The 19,765-nt window shown below is 49.2% G+C and overlaps 1 protein-coding gene across 2 annotated transcripts in view; it reads right to left on the bottom strand.

The window, feature by feature from the left end:
- The window catches only part of MYLK (myosin light chain kinase), a 226,436-nt gene that overhangs the window by 85,567 nt on the left and 121,104 nt on the right, over window positions 1-19,765 (bottom strand). The window contains exons 12-16 of one of the 2 annotated variants that reach the window (XM_032149992.2): window positions 11,816-11,953; window positions 10,754-10,951; window positions 9,800-10,049; window positions 3,481-3,552; window positions 2,029-3,050 (exon numbers count right to left, since the gene is read on the bottom strand). In XM_032149992.2, coding sequence (XP_032005883.1) covers window positions 2,029-3,050; window positions 3,481-3,552; window positions 9,800-10,049; window positions 10,754-10,951; window positions 11,816-11,953 — 1,680 coding nt within the window. Of the gene's footprint in view, window positions 1-2,028; window positions 3,051-3,480; window positions 3,553-9,799; window positions 10,050-10,753; window positions 10,952-11,815; window positions 11,954-19,765 lie in introns of those variants that run through there. The other variant, XM_032150000.2, reaches the window with a different exon arrangement.

Raw genomic sequence — 19,765 nt, 5'->3', positions numbered from 1 at the left:
TTACCACTCAGGGACCAGCAGGGAAAACATACTGCAGGCACTCAGGGAAGACAGTGGCTAATGGCTCAGAAGGGTTTCTGAGACCAGGCCTGGGGTCTGCCTTACATCGCTTAGTTGAGTGAATTGTTTGTAAGTAGCTGTTGATGGCTCTGGGTTTAAACCCCATGCAACCCCGAGAGCAGCTGCCCCCAACTGACTTAACCTCAGTTTCCCTGAGGCTGGAGTAGCCACAGACCTCCCAACGCCAAGCCTGCTGAGACCTGAAGCCCATGGGCAACACCAAGCCTGATGAGAACCTGAAATCCACTAGCAAAGAAGAACTCAAGAAAGATGTTAAGAATGATGTGAACTGCAAGAGAGGCCATGCAGGGACCACAGATAATGAAAAGAGATCAGAGAGCCAAGGGACAGCCCCAACCTTGTCCTGAGGATGGTGGATGCCACCCTGCATCCTGCCTGGAGAGATCACCATAGGGCGACCTGGGAAATGCTCCCAGTCAGGGTTTCCAATCAGTTTTACCAAGGACTTTCCAAGTGGGAGAGCCCCACAGGGGCAGCAGGACAGGCTGTGGTGTCCGCTCCTCTGGACGTCTCACCCCAGCCCAATAGTCCCCCATGCCTCAGGGGAGGGGGGCTGAGCCAGCACAGGTAGGGGATGGAGGAGACGACTTCTAGAGGACCCTGCCAATCTGAGGACATCCACATGGAAAAGTTACTGCGTCAACACATTAGCAGAAAATAACACACTTTTCTCTCTGCCAGCCAGTGTCCCCTTCACTCTTTCAGCGCTGAGATTCAACATGCTCAGCTGCTCCAGGTGTGCTGTCCCAGATGTAGAAGGAAGACAGACCCTTACTGGGGGCTGAGAGGGATTCTGTCATCTTCAAATGCTCCATTCTACTTGTGAGGGGAAGGCAGGCAGCGTTAGAAGGTGAGGGAGGGAGTGGGGAGGGTGCTGCCAGGGGCAGGGAGGGGAGCAGCCCACAGGGAGAGCACTCTGACACCTCAGCTGACTCAGATTTGACAGGACTTGTCCACTCCGGCCTCTTCTGTGGCTGCCCTCTGCCCCTCAAGGGTGCAATGTCACTTCCTGGGAGCTTCTTTGTACCCTGCCCTGGCCGGAGCCACCAGCATCAGCTCAGGCAGGACTCTGTTCTGGGCTGGCAACCTAACCCTCCACTGGCTGCCAGAATGAGGTGTGGAGGTCGGCCGGCCTCGGAGCTCCCACCCAGACTTGGGATTTACAAAAGCACTTCAAACCAAATTGAGGGTCCAGAGAAAATACTCCCGTGTCACCCCCATCTCTTCTCCAAGTATAAACTGGCCCCTCTGAAAACTCCAGACCCCAAAAGTCCACATAGATGGAAGGATTTGGGGCCCCCCTCCTCTCCCCACCATCCAAGAATGTGAAATACCAGCAAACAAACGTCTCATCCAAATTAGGAAGCGAGTAGCTCTGTCTGCCCATGAGTGTGTGCTGTAGGGGCTGTTTTGGGATTTTGGCTTTCCCGACAGATCCCTTCAAACCCACAGTGCTATCAAGACTTAAGTTATTGTTGACCCCAACTCAGAGCTCCGTGCCATCTGGTCACTGCACACCCTTCCCCAAACCTAAGACACTTCTCTAAACAGCTCTTTACTCAGAGCTTCTCCCTGGCTCCAGCCTCCGTGTCCCCCACCTCCAAGCCTGTGGACAGAGCCCTCTCCACACGAGCTGGGAATCAACTCAGGCTCAGGTCTCCTCTGGGGAGCCACAGGTGGGGGTGCCATGAGAGGGCTCAGCCAGATGGGTGCCAAGATGTGGGCATGTACCACAAGGACCAGGATCCCAGCCCTCAGCCCCAGCCTTGGTGCATGTACCCAAGGCCCCTGAGTGGGGACCTATCCTTGAGTGAGCAGGAAACAGGGGTGCGGCCCTCCTACCCAGGCTATGGGCTGCCAACAGGGGTCAGCAAGACCAAGGCTCCATGAGCTAGGAGTGGCCCTGGTACAGAGGCCCCTTCTTCCCCAACCCCCATGCTCATTTACCTTCCTGGGAGAGGACGATGAACTTGGTGGTCTTGAGGGTCTTTCCATTCAGCGTCCAGGTGATGGTGGCTGGGGGGTCAGAAGACACTTGGCACTGGAGCAGCAGCTTCTTGCCCTCTGCCACACGAACATCTTGCAGCTTCTCCTTGAAGGTTGGGGCTGTCCCCCGGCTCTCTGATCTCTTTTCATTATCTGTGGTCCCTGCATGGCCTCTCTTGCAGTTCACATCATTCTTAACGTCTTTCTTGAGTTCTTCTTTGCTAGTGGATTTCAGGTTCTCATCAGGCTTGGCGTTGCCCACAGGCTTCAGGGTCTCAGCAGGCTTGGCATTGCCCACAGGCTTCAGGGTCTCAGCAGGCTTGGCATTGCCCACAGGCTTCAGGGTCTCAGCAGGCTTGGCGTTGCCCACGGGTTTCAAGGGCCCTGAAGGCTGTGCATTGCTCAGGGGCTTGGAACTTTCCACTGCCTTGGCATTCAGGGTCTCAGCACTGCTGCTACCATTCTCTGCTGGCAATTTCTTCTTGCCACCCAGCACTGAGCGAAAATCCGGGGTGGCAGGTTTTGGCGGTGGCACCTTCTCAGGCACGGGGGTCTTGGGAGTCCCCTTCTTGGCCAGGACAGAGCGGAAATCGACCTGCTGGGGGCTGTGCACCTTCCTCTCTTCCTCCGACACAGTCTTTGGCTTCACTTGCCGCTGCAGGTTGGCACGGAAATCCATCTGCTCGGCTGGGATCTCCTTCAGGTCGTCTTCCGATAGGGTCTTGGTACTCACCTTCTTCCCCAGGAGGTCTCGGAAGTCCAGCTGCTCCACCTCCTGCTGGCGGATCGCCTCCTCAGTGTGCTGCCTCGTCTCCACGCGCCTCTTCAGCACCCCTCGCACGTCCTTGCCGTCTTCCTCCTCTGGCCAACCCTGCCCTCTTGCTGGCCAGCCAGGCCTCAGGGACCCATAGCGGTCACTACCACCACCATCAGCACCAACTCCTCCACCACAGAGGCCCTCACAGCTGGCAGGCTCCCTCCCCCTGCAACCAGTGAAGGGAAAAAGGAAAGTAGCAGGAGGAAAAGGGGCTGGGTAAGAAAGAAACGTCAGGGGAGAGCAAATCCCTGAGGGTGGGAGGGTAGAGGGGAGCGGGAGGGGAGGGGGGAGGCTGGCCAGGCTGTGTTTATAGATGGGAACATTGGTGAGAGGCACTCGCTTGCTTAGTTGGTTTATTACATCGGTAATGACTTCAGTAGCCTTATAAGGGTGTGTGCAAAAAAAAAAAAAAAAAATCACCCCCTCCTTCCCCTGCTCTCCCTCCCTCATTCCCCTTCCAGGCTCTCCCTTCTGGCTTTGGAAGACTCAGCTGCAGGACACAAACAATCTAGGGCTGCTGGGCTGGAGCTGCCGGGGCCAGGAGGAAGGTGGGGATGGGGGCATGGCCTGGTGGAGCAGCTCCCGGAGGCACTCACCGTGGAAGGGCTCTGGCAGAGCTGTTCTGTAGCATCAGTGACACCTGGCAACTGCATTCGCCAACCCGGTTCCTGAGGAATTCCAAAGATCAATAAAGATCAAGAGGCCCTCTGGGCAAAGGGCCTGTTCAGTGTGGACTTGATCACAGGCTGCTGGCCAGCGGGGAAGATGGAAGTTGCCGGCTTGACTGTGACATTCACCCCAGCCTTAGATTTAGGGCAGGACCTCTCACTCTGTGGTCACCCTTTATTTTCTCAGTTCTTATTTAAAAAGAAGAATTAAAAAAGAATGTCTGGACAACAGCTAAGGCAGGCATCCAGAAGTAGGAATACTTTTCTGTAAGTATACAATATAATCATTCAATCAATAAATCACTCACTCAACCAATAAAAGGGGAAGGAGAAAGGCTAACCCTGCTGGGGACTGTGATGGAGCAGCTCGGTCTAGACAGGCCCTGGTGGTGGGCCTGCCCAGTGACCTTGACTCTGACTCCGTGATCCCTTAACATGGGGGTAGTTCCTTTCCCTCTCTTGCTCGGGAATGGAAGCACCCTCAACCCCTACTCATTGATAATGCTCTCAGATCAGAACTTTTTGTGTTAAAAACCCAACAAGTGTTTTCCTACACGAGTGGCCCTTTCTCTTCTTCCTTCAGGTGGGGAGGGCTCTGGATTCTTCGTGTCCATAAACCTGGTCAGTCTCCCGCTGGTGCACAGAGGCTCAGGCCCTCTGCTCAGGGGAGGGGCTGTACCCTGCCTGGCTACAGTGCAGTGGATTTGCAGCAGATTGTCCCTCTAACCCCATAAGGCTGCCACCTGCTGGCATTTCTGAGCTCTGACCAGCCAAGAAGGTTCTGCTCAGGCTAGGGGAAGGGGTGGGGGCAGGTCTGCAAGCCAGAGGTGACTAGTGATGGTTATAACAACTGCATTTCATACAGCACCCTCCAGCTTTCATGACACCCACACGCAGTTCTTTCTTGATATCCACAGCATGCAGAGAGGTATAGAGCACTGCCATGCCCAATTTAAAGATAAGGAAAGGGGGCTCTGGGGTGGGACCCTCAGGGTCTCTGACAACAGTGCTCCCACTCATGCCCCTGGATGTGGCCATCTCACTAGCACTCAGACCCAATAGCAGATGTGCCAAGCTCTGTGACAGATTCTTTACATGAGCCATCTCATTTAATCTTAGAACAGCTCTGTGAGATTAGTCAGCACTGTTTTTATAAGGTAAGAAAAAGGAGGCTTATAAAGGTAAAGTGGTCCAGGCACAGTGGTTCATGCCTGTAATCCCAGCACTTTGGGAGGCCGAAGTGGGAGGATTGCTTGAGCTTGCAAGTTTGACACCAGTTTGGGCAACATAGCAAGACCTCACCTCTATTAAAAAATAATAATACTAAGGGTCAAGGTTAAGTAATTTGCCTAAACTCACAGAGCTTGCTAGTGGAGGGAGGGGTTGGGACCTGTGACCCTATGACCTTTGCACCCCACCCTACTGTGCTTATCAGTACAAATCTGGTCTGGGACATGTGTGTGTCCATGCACATATGTAGGTATCAACCATACACATGATACACACATATACTGGTCTAGCTGGTGGGCACCTGCACCTGGAGGTCTGTGTTTGGGAATATGTGCACATATGAGTTACATCCACCTGGACAGGCATCTGAGCATGTGTTCTTGTGCATTCTGCTGGCATGTGTGGGTCTCCACCTCACTCTACAAGGCCTCCCTTCCAGTGGACGGACACTGGCAGCCCATGGCCTGGCCCAGGATTCTCAGGGGCTCTGGGGCGCTGCTCACCCTTGGGTGCTGGCACCCATTTGAAGCAAGGAGAAGCCAATTGTTGCTATCCTCCAGCCTCCCCTCGCCTGCTGGGTTCCCCTCGCCTGCTGGGCTCCCCTCGCCTGCTGGGCTCCCCTCGCCTGCTGGGCTCCTCTCCTTTGTCCTTCTCCCCAGTGCCCTCGTGCTGTCCCAGGCTGTGCTGGTGCAGGTGCCTTCCTGACTGCCTTAGCTCTTTCACTCCTCTCTCCACCCTGGCCATGCATCCCATAGCCTGTCCCCTCCCAGCCACCCTCCTCAATGCTCAGGCTCTCAGAAGGCACAGATTCAAGGTGCAGGGAGTCTCAAGTCTGGAGAATTTTGAGTTCAGGGTGTTCCTTTGCTCAATAAACAGCAATTAGAAACCTCATGGGTGCCAGGCCCTGGGAAGACGAAGAGGTCCTCAGCGTGCCCCGAGTTCTCAACACTCAAAAAGGCTTATGGGCTTTGGGTGAACTTGTAGAATAACCATGTGAGGTCACCCTGCTTCTGCCAGGGTGCTGGGCAGGCCACTCTTTTCCTACTTTTAAGCACAGCCTTGTGGTGCCTGGGTTGACATGGAGCAGGAAGATGAGATGCCTAAGGGCTGTGTTTTCCTGGCAGCCCTTTCAGCATCTCCTCAGCAGAGTTTCCTCCTGTCACCAGTAGAACACAGCCCAGATGCAAACATCAGGAGCAGACACTGCCCAGATGGCTGCTTTACCCCAGCTGGACTCCTCTGAGGTTTTGGTGGTGGCCAGCCCTGTGCCCCAAGCTGGAGTAAGCTGATTCTCCCCATGGGGGAAGCAGGTAAGGGCTTCTGTCACTTTCCATGACCTGTGCTCAAGGTGGGGAGCACAGACTCAGATGAGCTTCCCAGGGGCTCCTGCCCAATCTACCCCCAGGCCTTACCCTGTGGCACCCAGCAGTCTAAGGGGTCAGAGGAAGGTGGAGGACTTGGGATACCAAGGTTGACCCATTAAGTGGAACATCCAGTGGTGAGGGTGATCTAGTGGTAACCATTCCTACAGCCATACACTTAAATCTCTGCTGGGCCTTAAAGACAAACCATGGGTTCATTTTCAGCCTACAAAGTTCATAGTGGCCTCCTGCCTGGGACCCACACGTCAGATCACCTAAGCTGCTGGAACAGGGTCTTGGGGCCATCTTTGACATCTGCACATAACCCGGTTATAAAATCAGGGCCGGGGCTGAAGATGAGGCCCCATCCCAGGAGCTGCCACAGAGCATATGGGGCTATCATCCTATAAACTGAACCTTTCACAAACGAAGAGTCCTTTTGCCTTGGCTTACTAAGCCCTGAATAAGAGTCCCACTCTGGTTACAAAGCCTTGGATCCTGTCCCACCCTGAATCTTCTACCTCTTGGATAGGTTCTATATGGAAAAATTAGTTTAAAGAACTAATTTCGGCTGGGCGTGGTGGCTCACACCTGTAATCCCAGCACTTTGGGAGGCTGAGGCAGGCGGATCATGAGGCCAGGAGATGGAAACCATCCTGGCTAACACAGTGAAACCCCATCTCTACTAAAAATACAAAAAAAAAAAAAAAATTAGCCGGGCGTAGTGGCGGGTGCCTGTAGTCCCAGCTCCTCAGGAGGCTGAGGCAGGAGAATGGTATGAACCCGGGAGGTGGAGCTTGCAGTGAGCCAAGATCGTGCCACTGCACTCCAGCCTGGGCGACAGAGCGAGACTCTGTCAAAAAAATAAATAAATAAATAAAAAAGAACTAATTTCCTGGCAAGAATCAAGTGTTTCAAGTATTCCAGCTGGAATTTTGAACTGACTCTTTGTCATTTCCCCTTTTGGTACAGTAGACAAGAGCTAGGAAGGGAAGAGAGGCAGAAACTACTCACCCATACCTGCCTCACAACCCTAGCAGGTACAGGCAGGATCTGCCCACCCCTCTGCCCCTGCACACCAGACCCCCGGCTTCCTCCCAGCCATCCAGTCGTTCCCCTCGAAAGGCACCCTGCTCTAGGCCTAGGTCGCTGGAGGAGCGAGGTCTCTGGCAGGCCTGCCACGTACCCTCAGGAAACTCTCTACTGACTTGCTTCTTCTCAGGTGGGGACAAAGCCAAGGCCAGGGCAGTGGCCTCCGAAAGGAATGAAGAGGCTGGACTTTGGGGAAGAAAAAGAGGCAAAGGCTGCAGGCTGGAGGCTCTAGTGTGGTTTCCCAGGTCCTTCCAGTTCCCTGTGCACTTGGGAGAAACTCCCCATGCAGAGCCATAAGGAATGGAAGAGCATCTGATTTAAGTCAAAAGATGAGGGCTTGAACTTGGGCTCTGTTACTTGCCTTTGGGTGGCCACAAGCAAGTCCATAACCCTGAGACCTCAGTGTCCCCCGTTATTAAATGACGATGAGGTTGGATAACTTCTGAAGCCCCTTCCTGCTGGGACAGTCTAAATTTTATGACTGTCCCCAGCTGGCCCCAGACAGTCTGCCTGCCGACCTCCTGGTGCACATCTCCTCTCTGGCCTGGCAAACTTCCCACAGCCCTTTGCTTGGCTCTGCCCCCACCCCACCCTTTCTTGCTCGGCCTACTCAACAGCTAAGCCTTATCACATTTGCCAAGAATCAGCCTTCCCTTTCCATCAAAATCCCCAAACAAGCTCCTCTCCTCTAGGATGTCTGGCTTGAGTAATGTTAAGTATTATCTCAAAGTGCTACTCCTTCTATACTGACGAGATCATCAGCAGGTATTTTTACACATCATCGGTTTCCATTCTTTGTACTGACCTAGGGGGTAAGCGTGTACCTTCTCCCCATTTTGGAGGCAGAGTGGCCTTCCTGGTAATAACTATTTAAGCATAATGCAAAGGCAGTTGATAGATTCTGAGTGTACTGCTAATAATAGTAGGGTGACCAGCAGCTCACAAGCATCCCATCACTTGACCGCAACAGACATGTCATTGAGCTCAGCTGAGATTAGCCTTGCCTAAATCAGCAGAACTTTGTAGGAGACCCAAAGACTCCTAAGAAATAATGAAACTGCTTTAAAAAAAAACTAGCTATTTTTAATAGTTATTAAGTATTGGGGTGGTTTGTTATGCAGCAAAAGATAACTGATACAGGTATAAAGCACATGGTCACAAAGGACCTAAGGGGATGGGGTACATATTGGGTTTTGCAGTAGCCTCGGCCTTTAGCTCTAGAGCCTATTTGTAGCTCAGAGCTGTGAACATGATGGGCTCAGCATGGGGAGATGATAAAATACAGGCGAGAAAGCCCCTTGCAAAGTGGTCAGGCACCCGGGCCTGGACAGGTCTAACCATCCTCGGGATGTGGCATGACCTCCTATTCGTAGGTTAGGTGCAAACAAATGATCTTCTTCAATGCTTACACCAAGCCCAGGACCCACAGAAGGCATTCTGTCTCCATCAATCCAGGGCTGGCATAGGATTTTAAGAGACAGGGCATTTTCAAGGTAAAAGAGCATTTCTGAATCACATTCATCTGATAAATAGCTACCCAATGTCGACTATGGGCTCGCCACTGTTCTAGGCCTGGAAATATAGCAGTGTGCCTCATGGAGCTGACCTTCCCATGTAACCTAGCAAGACCTTGAAAAGGAGAGAAAAAAGTAATGGGGAAAGTTAACCTCCCTCTGGTAGTTTTAAAATGTCTGCAAATTCTTTTCTCCAAGAGGTGGAACTGAATTTACCTCTCCTTGAGTATGGGCTGTACTTAGTGACTCACTTCTAACAAAGTCGGAAGTGATAGTGTGTGGCTTCCCAGGGTAGGTCTTAAAAGACAGTGCAAGCTCCAACCTGGGCTCCCTCTTCGATCACTAGCTCTGGGGAAGCCAGCTGCCATGCTATAAAGACACTCAAGCAGCCCCACGGAGAGGTCCACAAGACAAGGAGCTGAGTCCTCCCACCAACAGCCAGTGAGGAGCTGAGGCCTCCCACTTACAACCAGTGAGGAGCTGAGGCCTCCCACTTATAACCAGTGAGGAGCTGAGGCCTCCTGCCACAGTCACAGGAGTGAGCCTTGGAAGCAGGTCCTCCAGTGTCAGTCAGGCCTTCAGAGACTGCAGCCCCTGCTGACATCTTGACTGAAACTTCAAAATCATCCAGCTAAGCTGCTTCCAAATTCCCAGCTGGGAGATGATAAATGTTTCAAGCTGCTAAGTTTCAGGGTAATTTGTTACACAGCAATAGATAACAAATGCATTCCCCCTATCCCCTTGCTTTTCCAACTTTGATCCATTCCTCCTTCCTTCATACTCACCATACACCACATAATGGGGGAACAAGGATGTAACAAGACAGGATTCTGGGGAACTGAGCTCAAAAGGGAAGGTTCTAATGAACACTTGCTATACTGAAGTGGAAGAAGCAAAAGCTTGTGAGCAGCACTGAGCCCGCACTTGCCTTACCTGGAAGTCCAAGCCCCACATCGGTTTGTGCTTCTTCTGGCTTCCCAGACCCAGGTTAGGGGAGCTAAGAATTTGGAGGGAAGGGTTAAGGGAGGCTGGCCGGACATGCAGACTCACTTGAGCAGGATCTCATACTGGCCGGCATGCCAGGGCTGCACCTTCTTTAGAACCAGGGTGAACACATCCTCATTCTGAAGCACCTCGAAGTGGCCAGTGTCTTTGCAGAGGGCTTTGCCATCTCGGAGCCAGTGCACGGTAGGAAAGGGGTCACCAGCTATGGCGCAGGAGATGAGGACACTCTGGCCCAGGGAGGCTGTCACTGAGCGAGGCTTACTGATGAACCAGGGCTGGGTGCCATCGTGAGGCTCTGGAAGTTGGCAAAGGGCAGAGCTAAACAGGGAGGCCCCTCAGCAGGCAGTATCCACTCAATTCTCCATGGAGGTGAAGGACGGGAAGATAGCATGTCACCCAAGTAACAGCTTGTCCAGAAATAACTGTGATTGGATACACAAACGCAGCATACCCTTCTCGTTGCACATCCATCTCGGATACATTCTCAGAGGATAATATTAACACGACTGTATATCCAACGTAAGGGGAGGTAGCCCAGAAGGCACAGGGGCACCGAGCCAGGTGCTAATGATCTGTATCCAATGCGTGTGATTAAGAGTTGTCATTCACTTTATGTGTGCTTAACTTGCCTCTCCTCTTAAATATGTTATCTAATGGATAGGATAGCAAGGACCCTGTTAAGCCCATAACTCACCTCAAAAGCTATCGCTGCCAAATTGTTAAGTGTATTACAGATTTCCCTCTTAGTACTCTATGCACCTTGGCACCAGTAACCCAGAGAGGGCAGGGACTTCAGAAAGCTGGGAAGGGCAGCCCCACTCAATCAGAGCTTGTGATGTTGGACAGGGAACTGGCCTCTGGGGCTGGGGTGGGACTGAGGGAGGAGAGGGCCCACAGTGGGAACAAAGTAGTCTCATGTGGTTTCCTTGCCTCCAAATCACTTTTGGAGAGGCTGCAGCAGCATCTCCTTCCCACTCGCTCTGAGTGGGTCAGCCTCACCTTGTACCGTGAGCACGGCCTGGGTGCGGACCTCTCCAGCGCTGTTCCAGGCCTCGCAGGTGTACGTGCCCGTGTCCTCCGGGAACACTTCCTGGATACAAAGGCTGTGCTGAGTGCCTCTCTGTTCAAAGTGGAAGTCCTCTGACTCTTGGATCTCATTTCCATTGTGCAGCCAGATGACTTCAGGGGGTGGATTCCCTGAACCAGGAGGAGGGGAAGGGGGACTGGTTAGGGAGGTCCTCCCCGGCTTTGTAGCAACTCTGCACTGAATACAGTGATATTGGATGAAACACTCCAACAACTCTCTATGCTTCCACTTCCCCATCAGTAAAATAGGAATTCGAATAGGATCTACCTCGTGGGTTTGTAGGGAGGACCTTAAAATTTGAATAGAGCAACTGAGAACATCTTCTGAGATTTGGGAAGTTCTCACATAATTTGTTTTTTTTTTTTTTTTTTTTTTTTGAGACAGAGTCTTTGCTCCGTCGCCCAGGCTGGAGTGCAGTGGCGCGATCTCGGCTCACTGCAAGCTCCACCTCCCAGGTTCATGCCATTCTCCGGCCTCAGCCTCCCAAGTAGCTGGGACTACAGGCGCCCGCCACCACACCCAGCTAATTTTTTGTATTTTTTAGTAGAGACGGGGTTTCACTGTGTTAGCCAGGATGGTCTCGATCTCCTGACCTTGTGACCTGCTGCCTTGGCCTCCCAAAGTGCTGGGATTACAGGCATGAGCCACCGTGCCCCGCCCATAATCTGGTTTTGTACCAGTCTTCAAGACCTTCCAGCTACACTGGCCACGCTATATTTTCAAATTAATCTCTCACTGCTCTGCTCTATGGCCATGTTCTTCCTCTGGACCATTTAATGATGAATCCAGAAAATCCTACCCAGAGAAGGCAGAAAAGAGAGGACAAGAGTCTCCATTTCTTTGGGTGCATCGCCTGATGGTCCCATCTGATTTTCTGGTGTATCAAGGATCTGAGTGTGTCCTCAGAGAGCAATACCCATTGCAACCAAGACCATTTTCATGTTAATCCCTGAGAGAGAGATGCAGAGACAGACCTGACACTTGGACGGTCATAGTGACCTGGCTTCCATCCATGACTTTGAGATCAGAGAGGCCCTGCAGGAAGATGGGTGCAGTGGGCTTGCTGGGAGCCACAGGCAGAAGGTACTCGCTCTTCCCACTACTCTTCTTTTCTGTGTGGTAGAAAACAGAACATGGGGTGAACATTCATGCATTCATTCAACAAACACAGACTGAATAACCACTTGGTACATGACTGTGTTGACGCTCAGGTTCCCACCAGAAACTGGCAGCTAACAGATAAAGAGTGTTTGGAGTTTCTAGAGATCATTAGGAACAAGATGCCTCCCATTTCTCTGCTTGGCAATGACGATGTTCTTGCCTGATAGCCAGGAATAAACAATGAGTTCTTACAAGTTTGTGAGTTTTTAAAAATATTTTATTTATTTTTCAGATAAATGATATGCTCACGTGGCACAAAATTAAAAAGGTACCAAAGAGTATGGAAAGTCTCCCTCCCACCCCATCCCCAGTGATCTCTCCTCAGAGGCAAAGAGTTTTCAGTTTCTTGTTCATCTTGCCAGAAATGATCTACGTGTGTAACATATAGAAGCAAACAGGCATTTATTTTCTTCTTAAAAAAGTAAATGAAAGCACATTATACAAAATGATTGGCATCTCTTTAATTTAACAATACATCTTGGTGTCTCTCATAAGACAGAACTGAAGAGCTTCTTTGTCATTTTCTATAATTATATGGTGCTCCATTCCCATCCTAGGAGGTTTTAAGCACCTCACAAAAGCCAAAGACACTACACTCATTAGAATGGCTAAAAATAAAAAGACATCACATCCCAGGAATTGGTCTTGACAAGGATGTGGAGCAACTTGCAACTCTCATACATGGCAGGTGGTACAGAACCTTCTGAAAACAGTTTGGCAGTTTCTTAAAAAGTTAAACATATACTTCCCTTAGGTTCTAGTCATGCTACTCCTGGGTATGTCCCCAAGAGAAATGCAAGCACATATCCATAAAAAGTCTTGTACACAAACGTTCAGAGCAGCTTCATTCACAATAGTGCAAACTAGAAATGACCCAAATGTCCATTAACAGGTGAGTAAAACAAATTGTGATATATCCACACAATGGAATATTACTCAGCAACAAAAAAGAATGAACTACTGAGGGTACCACAACAGGGATGAATCTCACAATAATTATGTTGAATGAAAGACACCAAGCTGTAGTCCCAGCTACTCGGGAGGCTGAGGTGGGAGGATCACTTGAGCCTGGGAGGTTGAGGCTGCAGTGAGCCATGATCACACCACTGCACTCCAGCCTGGGAGACAGAGCAAGAATCTGCCTCAAAAAAAAAAAAAAAAAAAAGGAAGATGCCAAAGAGAGAGTACATGTTGGATGACTCCATTTATATAAAATTCTAGAAAATGCAAAGTCCAGTGACAGAAAGCAGGTCAGTAGTGGTGTGGGGCAGGTGATGGGGGGTTGGATTATAAGGGGGCATGAGGAAACATTTGGGGGCAATGAGAATTTCACTTTTAAAAATCATGGCAAAGGTTTCATGTGTGTGCATATGGCAAAACTTACCAAACTGAACACCTTAAGTCTACATGGTTTATTATACATCAATAATACCTCAATAAAAACTAGGAGAAAAAATCAGTTTCTCTGAGAGAGGGAGTGCGTGGGCAAGTCAAGGAGGAGGGTGAGAGGCCTGGCCCCTCACTCACATTCAGTTTCTTGTGGAGGTGGATGAACAGCCTTTCCTCATTCTTGGAATCCCCGCCTCACAGGAGCTGAAGGGGAGGGGGCTGCAGAGTGGCTGGCCCTGCCGTCCACGTCTCACAGGGGACAATCCTGGTGCAGGACAAGCCATGGCTGCCCAGCCTCTGGTCTCTCCCTTGGTCCTGTGAGGCAGGCAGCTTGACTTTTAGTAATGGCATTTTAGCGTTTTTTGTTTTTGTTTTTGGCAGGTGCAACTGTTGAGAAGGGGAGGGTTAGGATATCTCTAACTTAAACCCTAAGTTTCTGGGGAAAGGGCCGCCGGCATTTTGGGTTCTTATCAACACAGGACCACAAATACTAGACCTTCTTCAAGAAGCGGAGCCATAGGGAGGTTTCCAGGGTATGTAATATATCTGGGCAGGTGTCACCTCCAAAGTTGCCACTGAATTTTTATCCACTGCCACTGAAAATGAAAGCAGGCCTACTGTAGAACTCTCCTAGCCCAGCCTCTGGGAACCTGGATGGGGAGAGGCTGGGAAGGCCCAGGAGGCTGGAGGAAAACTTCCTCCAAAGCAGGTGCAGTTGAAGGGTATGGAGCCTGAGTGTGAGAGCAGGTAACTCCCCACGGTCCCCTTGGAAGATGGGGCTCTCAGGCCCCTGCTGCTCTCTGGTGCTGCTGACTCAGCGCCGCAGCCTTTGATGGATGGCTGCCAGGGGCCTTGGCAGAAGGCTCCGAGAGTGGGCTTGGGGGCACAGGATTGGAAATGCATTGATCTATCTCGTTTCTCTCACTAGGCTGCAGCAGTCAGGAGAGCTGGCTGCCTCAGGAGACTTGAGGAATTTCCTGTCTTGCACAGACTGAGAAGGCTCAAGGACAAAATGTTTTTGTCTTTCCACATCACTCCCTGTTCCTGCCTCTCTGCAATCTCAGCGAGTCCCCAGCCTTATAGAGCTTCACGCAGATGGGCTCAAATTCCTAGATGCTATGGAACGTCACCAAATCCAGCGCACTCCCCTTTAAGCCTGTGGCAGTCTTCTCTTCAACCCCACCTTCTCTGGGTTCTTCCCACAGCCCCTGTTTCCTGGTCTGGGGGTTTGGCAAAGCCAAGTCACCCTGTGAGTCTCAGCCATTGGGGACTAAAAGCCTATCTGCCCCTCCGTCCCCTGGGAGCTCAGAAGTATGCATGAAAGGGTGGCCTGGGAGCTGCCTCCCACCTGGCAGCTCACTGGTTCCACCTGCAGCTGTGGAGGCGATCCTGGCTTCAGGCAAGTCTCTGCCTCCGTCTGAAGCCCCACTTCCTCATGTGTCTCTAGGGGAAGTCATGGTATTATCCCAGGACTTTGGATAGTTTTAAAGAGGTAATAGGTAAAAATACTTTGTACAACCATTCATTATCAATGAGAACATTTGTATGAGGCTGGCATGAGAACTGACTCACATTTATCCACTTGGGCTCAATTACTTGATGGGTTTATCAGCAGCCAAAGAACCAATGCAGTCTGGGCCTCATCCAAGGATTATGGACTCATTTTTATATGACCCAAGGCAAATACTGTTAGGAATACAAATGTGTTGCTTAAAAGTATCATGGGATATATCTCAAAGTAAATTGAGGACAAGCTTTCATTGCACCCCCTCCAGGAGATGAGTGAGTGAACTTGGGGGAAACCGGCCGATCGGCAGACATTTAGTTCTGGTGTCACTCATTACCTCTGGCCCTGCATTTTGTTCCCCAAAGCCCTACAGCAAGAATGAAGGGAAGATGGAAATGATTGAGAGTGAATGTTCAGAACGAGCCTGTTCTCAGACCGGCAAGGTGGGACCCAGTCCCAACTCACCACTCCACTGTACTGGTGTAGAGACCAGGAGAGACTTAACTAAGGGGAAGTGACTTGGCTAACATCATGGGGCCAGTGTGGGCAGACCCAGAGCTCATGCCCAGGCCTTCTGACGACAAGGCTGGGATGTTACGTAGGCGTCTCTTCAAAGGGAACCAGTCTCCTCCAACAGTGTCCATGGTGACCGCTCCAGGACAAACACACTGTCAGCTGACCCACATCCTAGATCCTTGACAACTGAGAAAAACTAAAGCAGAACAGAGACAAGCCAGGTGAAAAGGGCAACACGTGTGTGTGTGTGTGTGTATTTCAATTCATTCCAAAGCCAAACAAATTATTTTGGCTCATCTCTGGCCTCTAGACTCTATCAGTTTATGCTCACTCTTCTGTGGACTTAGGTAAAATACGAAGGGACAGATGGAAACTGGCATTCTTAACTCATGGCCCTGGCTGTGTGATCTGAGCAACCTTCCCAAAGCAAGCCTTGGTGTTCTCTCCTCCAAACTTATGGCAACATAATACTGAAAAGTATGATGTCTACATCATCAGTCTAATGCATGGTAATATTGCAGGGTTTTAGATGATTAAAAAATAACATATAAAACAGCTAGAACAATACATGGCACACAAGAAGTATAAAAATCAATGTTTTCTGACTATCCCAACCCAACTGACTCCTTTGGTTGTGGAAATTCAACCTGATAATAACTACAATGAGAAAAACCCCCCAAACCAGAACTTTCACATGACAATGATTCCTTATAGAGCCCAGCACTCCAGGATTCCAAAAGATGTTCACAGCTCATTCAGTGCTATCCTCAACATCTCGGAAGTATTGGGCAGATTGTGTCTGTTTTACAGTGGAGGGAGTTGAAACTCAGAGAAAGAAGCTCGCCTGTCCTAAGGCCTGGGGCTGCGATGCCCCACAAGGAGGCGGATGCTGCTGGCGGGGTCCTGGTCTGGGTGCTTTCCCTTGACTGTCCTGGGAGCAGAGGCAGGTCTCAATTCTGCAAGGAGCTTTCTGTCATCATATTCATGTCCAGAGCTACCCATTACCCCGGGAGTCACTCCTCTCTGCTTGTTCTTGGCCTCCTTGTAGCATCATCCTGGTTTAAGGACCAGGCTCTGAGGCAAGAGGCCCCCAGTGGCAAGGTTGTCTCAGAGAGCCCGAGCCTTCTTCATCTTGGGAGGACATACACTGGCCATGGCACACAAATAGCAAGGGATGCTTTGCTGGGACCCAGTGACAGACTTGCCAAGCTCAAATGGGGCCACACTAAATATACCCTGGTTTTCCCCACAGCTGTGCTTCCTTCTGCTCTGCTGAGACTGAGCCCAGAGAGGGCCTTCTTTCTGGAGTGCAGAAAGGGCTGAGTCTCCTTGTTTTCCTTGTGTAGGATTAAAGATTTAAAGTGCATTTATTTGTTGCTTTGTTACTTGGTATTAGCCAATTCATTCACAGACTCAGTCATTAAACTGCCACTGTCCCATTTTGACAGAATGGAAAAGGATTGATCGGGCCGTCCTCCAATGTGAAAGACAAGCACAATGACTAAGAATAAGCCAAAGCAGATGCTGACAAGTAAAAACGATGCCATATAGATGAAGCTGTTAATAGGACCTAAGAAAGAGCAAGAATGGGAGAAAGGGAAGAATAGAGAGAAGAGAAAGAAAGGGAATGTGAGAAAGAGAGAGGGGGAAAAAGGGAAGCAAAGGAAGGGGGAGAGAATGAGAGACAGAGACAGATATATGCACCCCCCCGCTTCATGATTCTACTGACCCGAAGAGTTTTTCCGTCCTTGCCATTTTGGCTGTTTTTGACTCATTAGAAGTTGTTTTTGAAGCCAGTTCCTAGTCATGAAACTAAACATGAAATGATTGCTCTGGTGAAGCAAAAGCATCAAACAAATGACCTATCAGGATCCCAGAGCAGCCATGCAGAAAGCCCATGGGCTGAAGCAAGTGGGGGCCTGGTGCTGCTGCTGATCGACTGGGCTACTATGGGCAGCTGACATCACCTACTGAGCATCACTTTCTTCATCTGTAAAGTGAATTTGGAAGTGTCAAGTGGAGTTGTTGTGAGAATTAAATAAAACAAGCTGGCTTTTCTAGCCAATTAGACTTTTCCTATCAAAACAATTCCTTCTTAAAAACAAATTGATAGTAGTTTTACTTTAAAAACCCTAATATAAATTGATACCCAACATGATGTTTTGGAAAGCTTTTATTTAGAGGACGAGTTAGACACCCACAAAACGGGAGCAGTTTGTTACCTTGTGCACTCATTCTGCTTATAAAATAACTAGTAAAGCCTCTTCTTCAAACCCAGCACCAGGAGCAAGGCCTTTACCTCCTCTAGGACCTGACAATAGGAACCCACTGCTGCCTTTGTCCTGGTGGCTGGCCAGGATCTGGCATTTCCTTCTGCACTACAGTAATTCTCCTGTCTTCCCTTCACAGCCCTTCCTTTTCTTTCTGTGGTTTCAGTAGGAAAAATAACTAAATTCTGAATTTCTCCTTATAAGTGTATTTTTCTACCTGCCAACATTTGCTGGTCAACTTGCTACTTTCTGAAGACCCATGCTCCTGGATCCAAATTTGCATTCAATGCACGTTTGCCTTCATCTTGGATCTACCAGATATTTTCCTTAGGCTTTGAACATGAGCTGTATTCCTTAGTTATTACAATGCAAAATACCATTCCAACAGCAATTCTGATTCACTCCAAACCCCGTTATACTATGTAAATTCAATAAATCACCAATTGAGGGGGCACCATGGAAGCACAGTTCCCCCATCTTTCTTTATTTGGAGTTCGAAATCCAGCATGGTCCAGGGATCACCACCAGCCTCCTCCTTTCCCTAAATTCCAGGATTGTTAACTCTGGAGGATTCATCAAAGGAGAGTTACATTCTCCCTGCTGACACACCGTGCAGCCCCTTTCCACTTCCAGGGGGTTTGTGCAAGCTGTAAATCCCCGGGGCATCTGAATTCCCCTTAAACAAAAGGCTGTCTCCTAACCAAACAGAACCTTCTTGAAGTCAGCAAAATGGCTACTTTGTGGCATTAAAAGGATTTTTCCTCCCATAGCGTTGTTCTCTTTTGGCCTCCCTTCCTCCCAGAACTTAAGAAGCAAATGGGAAGAGAAGTGTGCGAGGAAAAGAATGAAAGGAACAATGACGTATAATATCCCAAAAAAGATCTCTGACCAGTAATGATAGGGTTTCTAGCTGGGAAGCAAGGATCACTGAAACCACAGCCTTTTCACTGTCTTAGAAGTTATAATTACACTCTAAACATAAAGGTATGGCATCCAAACCACCCACTGTTCCCTCCCAGTGCAGGCCTGGAAACTACACTCTTAGTTACACTGTCATCACATGGGTCACATTTTGCCACTAGGAGCTCAATGCTGCGATTCTAGATAGCATTCTTGATCTGGGACTCCATGTAATTATGACTGACTATGGACTGTAGAGGTGGAGAGTTATAAAGCTCTATAATGGCCCTATTAGTAAAATGAGGCTCAAGTTCTATGGTATGGGCACAAACGTACACGTATATGCTCAGAAGTCTTTCTGTAACACAAAGAACCCACGTGGTACACAAACTCAATTCTGTACTCAACCTACATAAAATGAAAATATTGGTTAAAAATTTTAACATGTAATTAATTGCTTGCCTTCTTAGAGTTTAAAGGCTTGTGGACAGATGTTTTGAATAAACTAAGCTTCTTAATATATATAAAAAAGGCAAGTTAAAACTGGTATTTATTCTTTAATATATTTTTCTGTAGCCAATATAAGTATTTAAGAAGCTGTCAGTGTTTTTAAGCTTAAGGAGGTCAGGATCCATACCTTATGTTAACTGGATAGATTGTACAGTGTCCAAAGTACCTGTGCATAACCAGGGAAGACAAAGGAGGTGGCTCCAGGCTGCCCTGCAGAGTGCCTGGTATTAATCTGAAAACAAACTGTGCCTCTGCTCATTGCCAAGCAAACGCTGACTTCACTGATGCCTGTTGTCTTCATTAGAAGCTCTGCCTCAAAACAAATACTCTAATAAATATGCTTGTTATATTTTATTATCTATTCTAGAGATCATCTTTTTATCTTTCTAACTTAGCCACATTTGATGTCCTTAGATGCCTTAAACAGGCCCACCAGGCCTTCAGTTAAATCAACAAACCATTAGGCTGAGAAACTATGTCAAAATGGGCACAACTAGCAGGCTATTAATAAATCTAGACACTTAAGAATTTTAGCCTTGACAGAGATACTCCAGGGGGAAAAAAGTTTAAAATATTCTAGTCCAAAGAAGCCCCCAGCAATGACTCAGTCCAAACACCATGAAATATATACTGTATTTCAGATCTTCCTGGGCTCTGCAGGAATTTGAATT

This window comes from Hylobates moloch, unplaced genomic scaffold (genome assembly GCF_009828535.3).
Source record: "Hylobates moloch isolate HMO894 unplaced genomic scaffold, HMol_V3 SCAFFOLD_4, whole genome shotgun sequence".
Taxonomy (NCBI): Eukaryota; Metazoa; Chordata; class Mammalia; order Primates; family Hylobatidae; genus Hylobates; species Hylobates moloch.
Note: the sequence above shows the minus strand (reverse complement) of the source record. Positions and strands in the feature narration are given on the sequence as shown.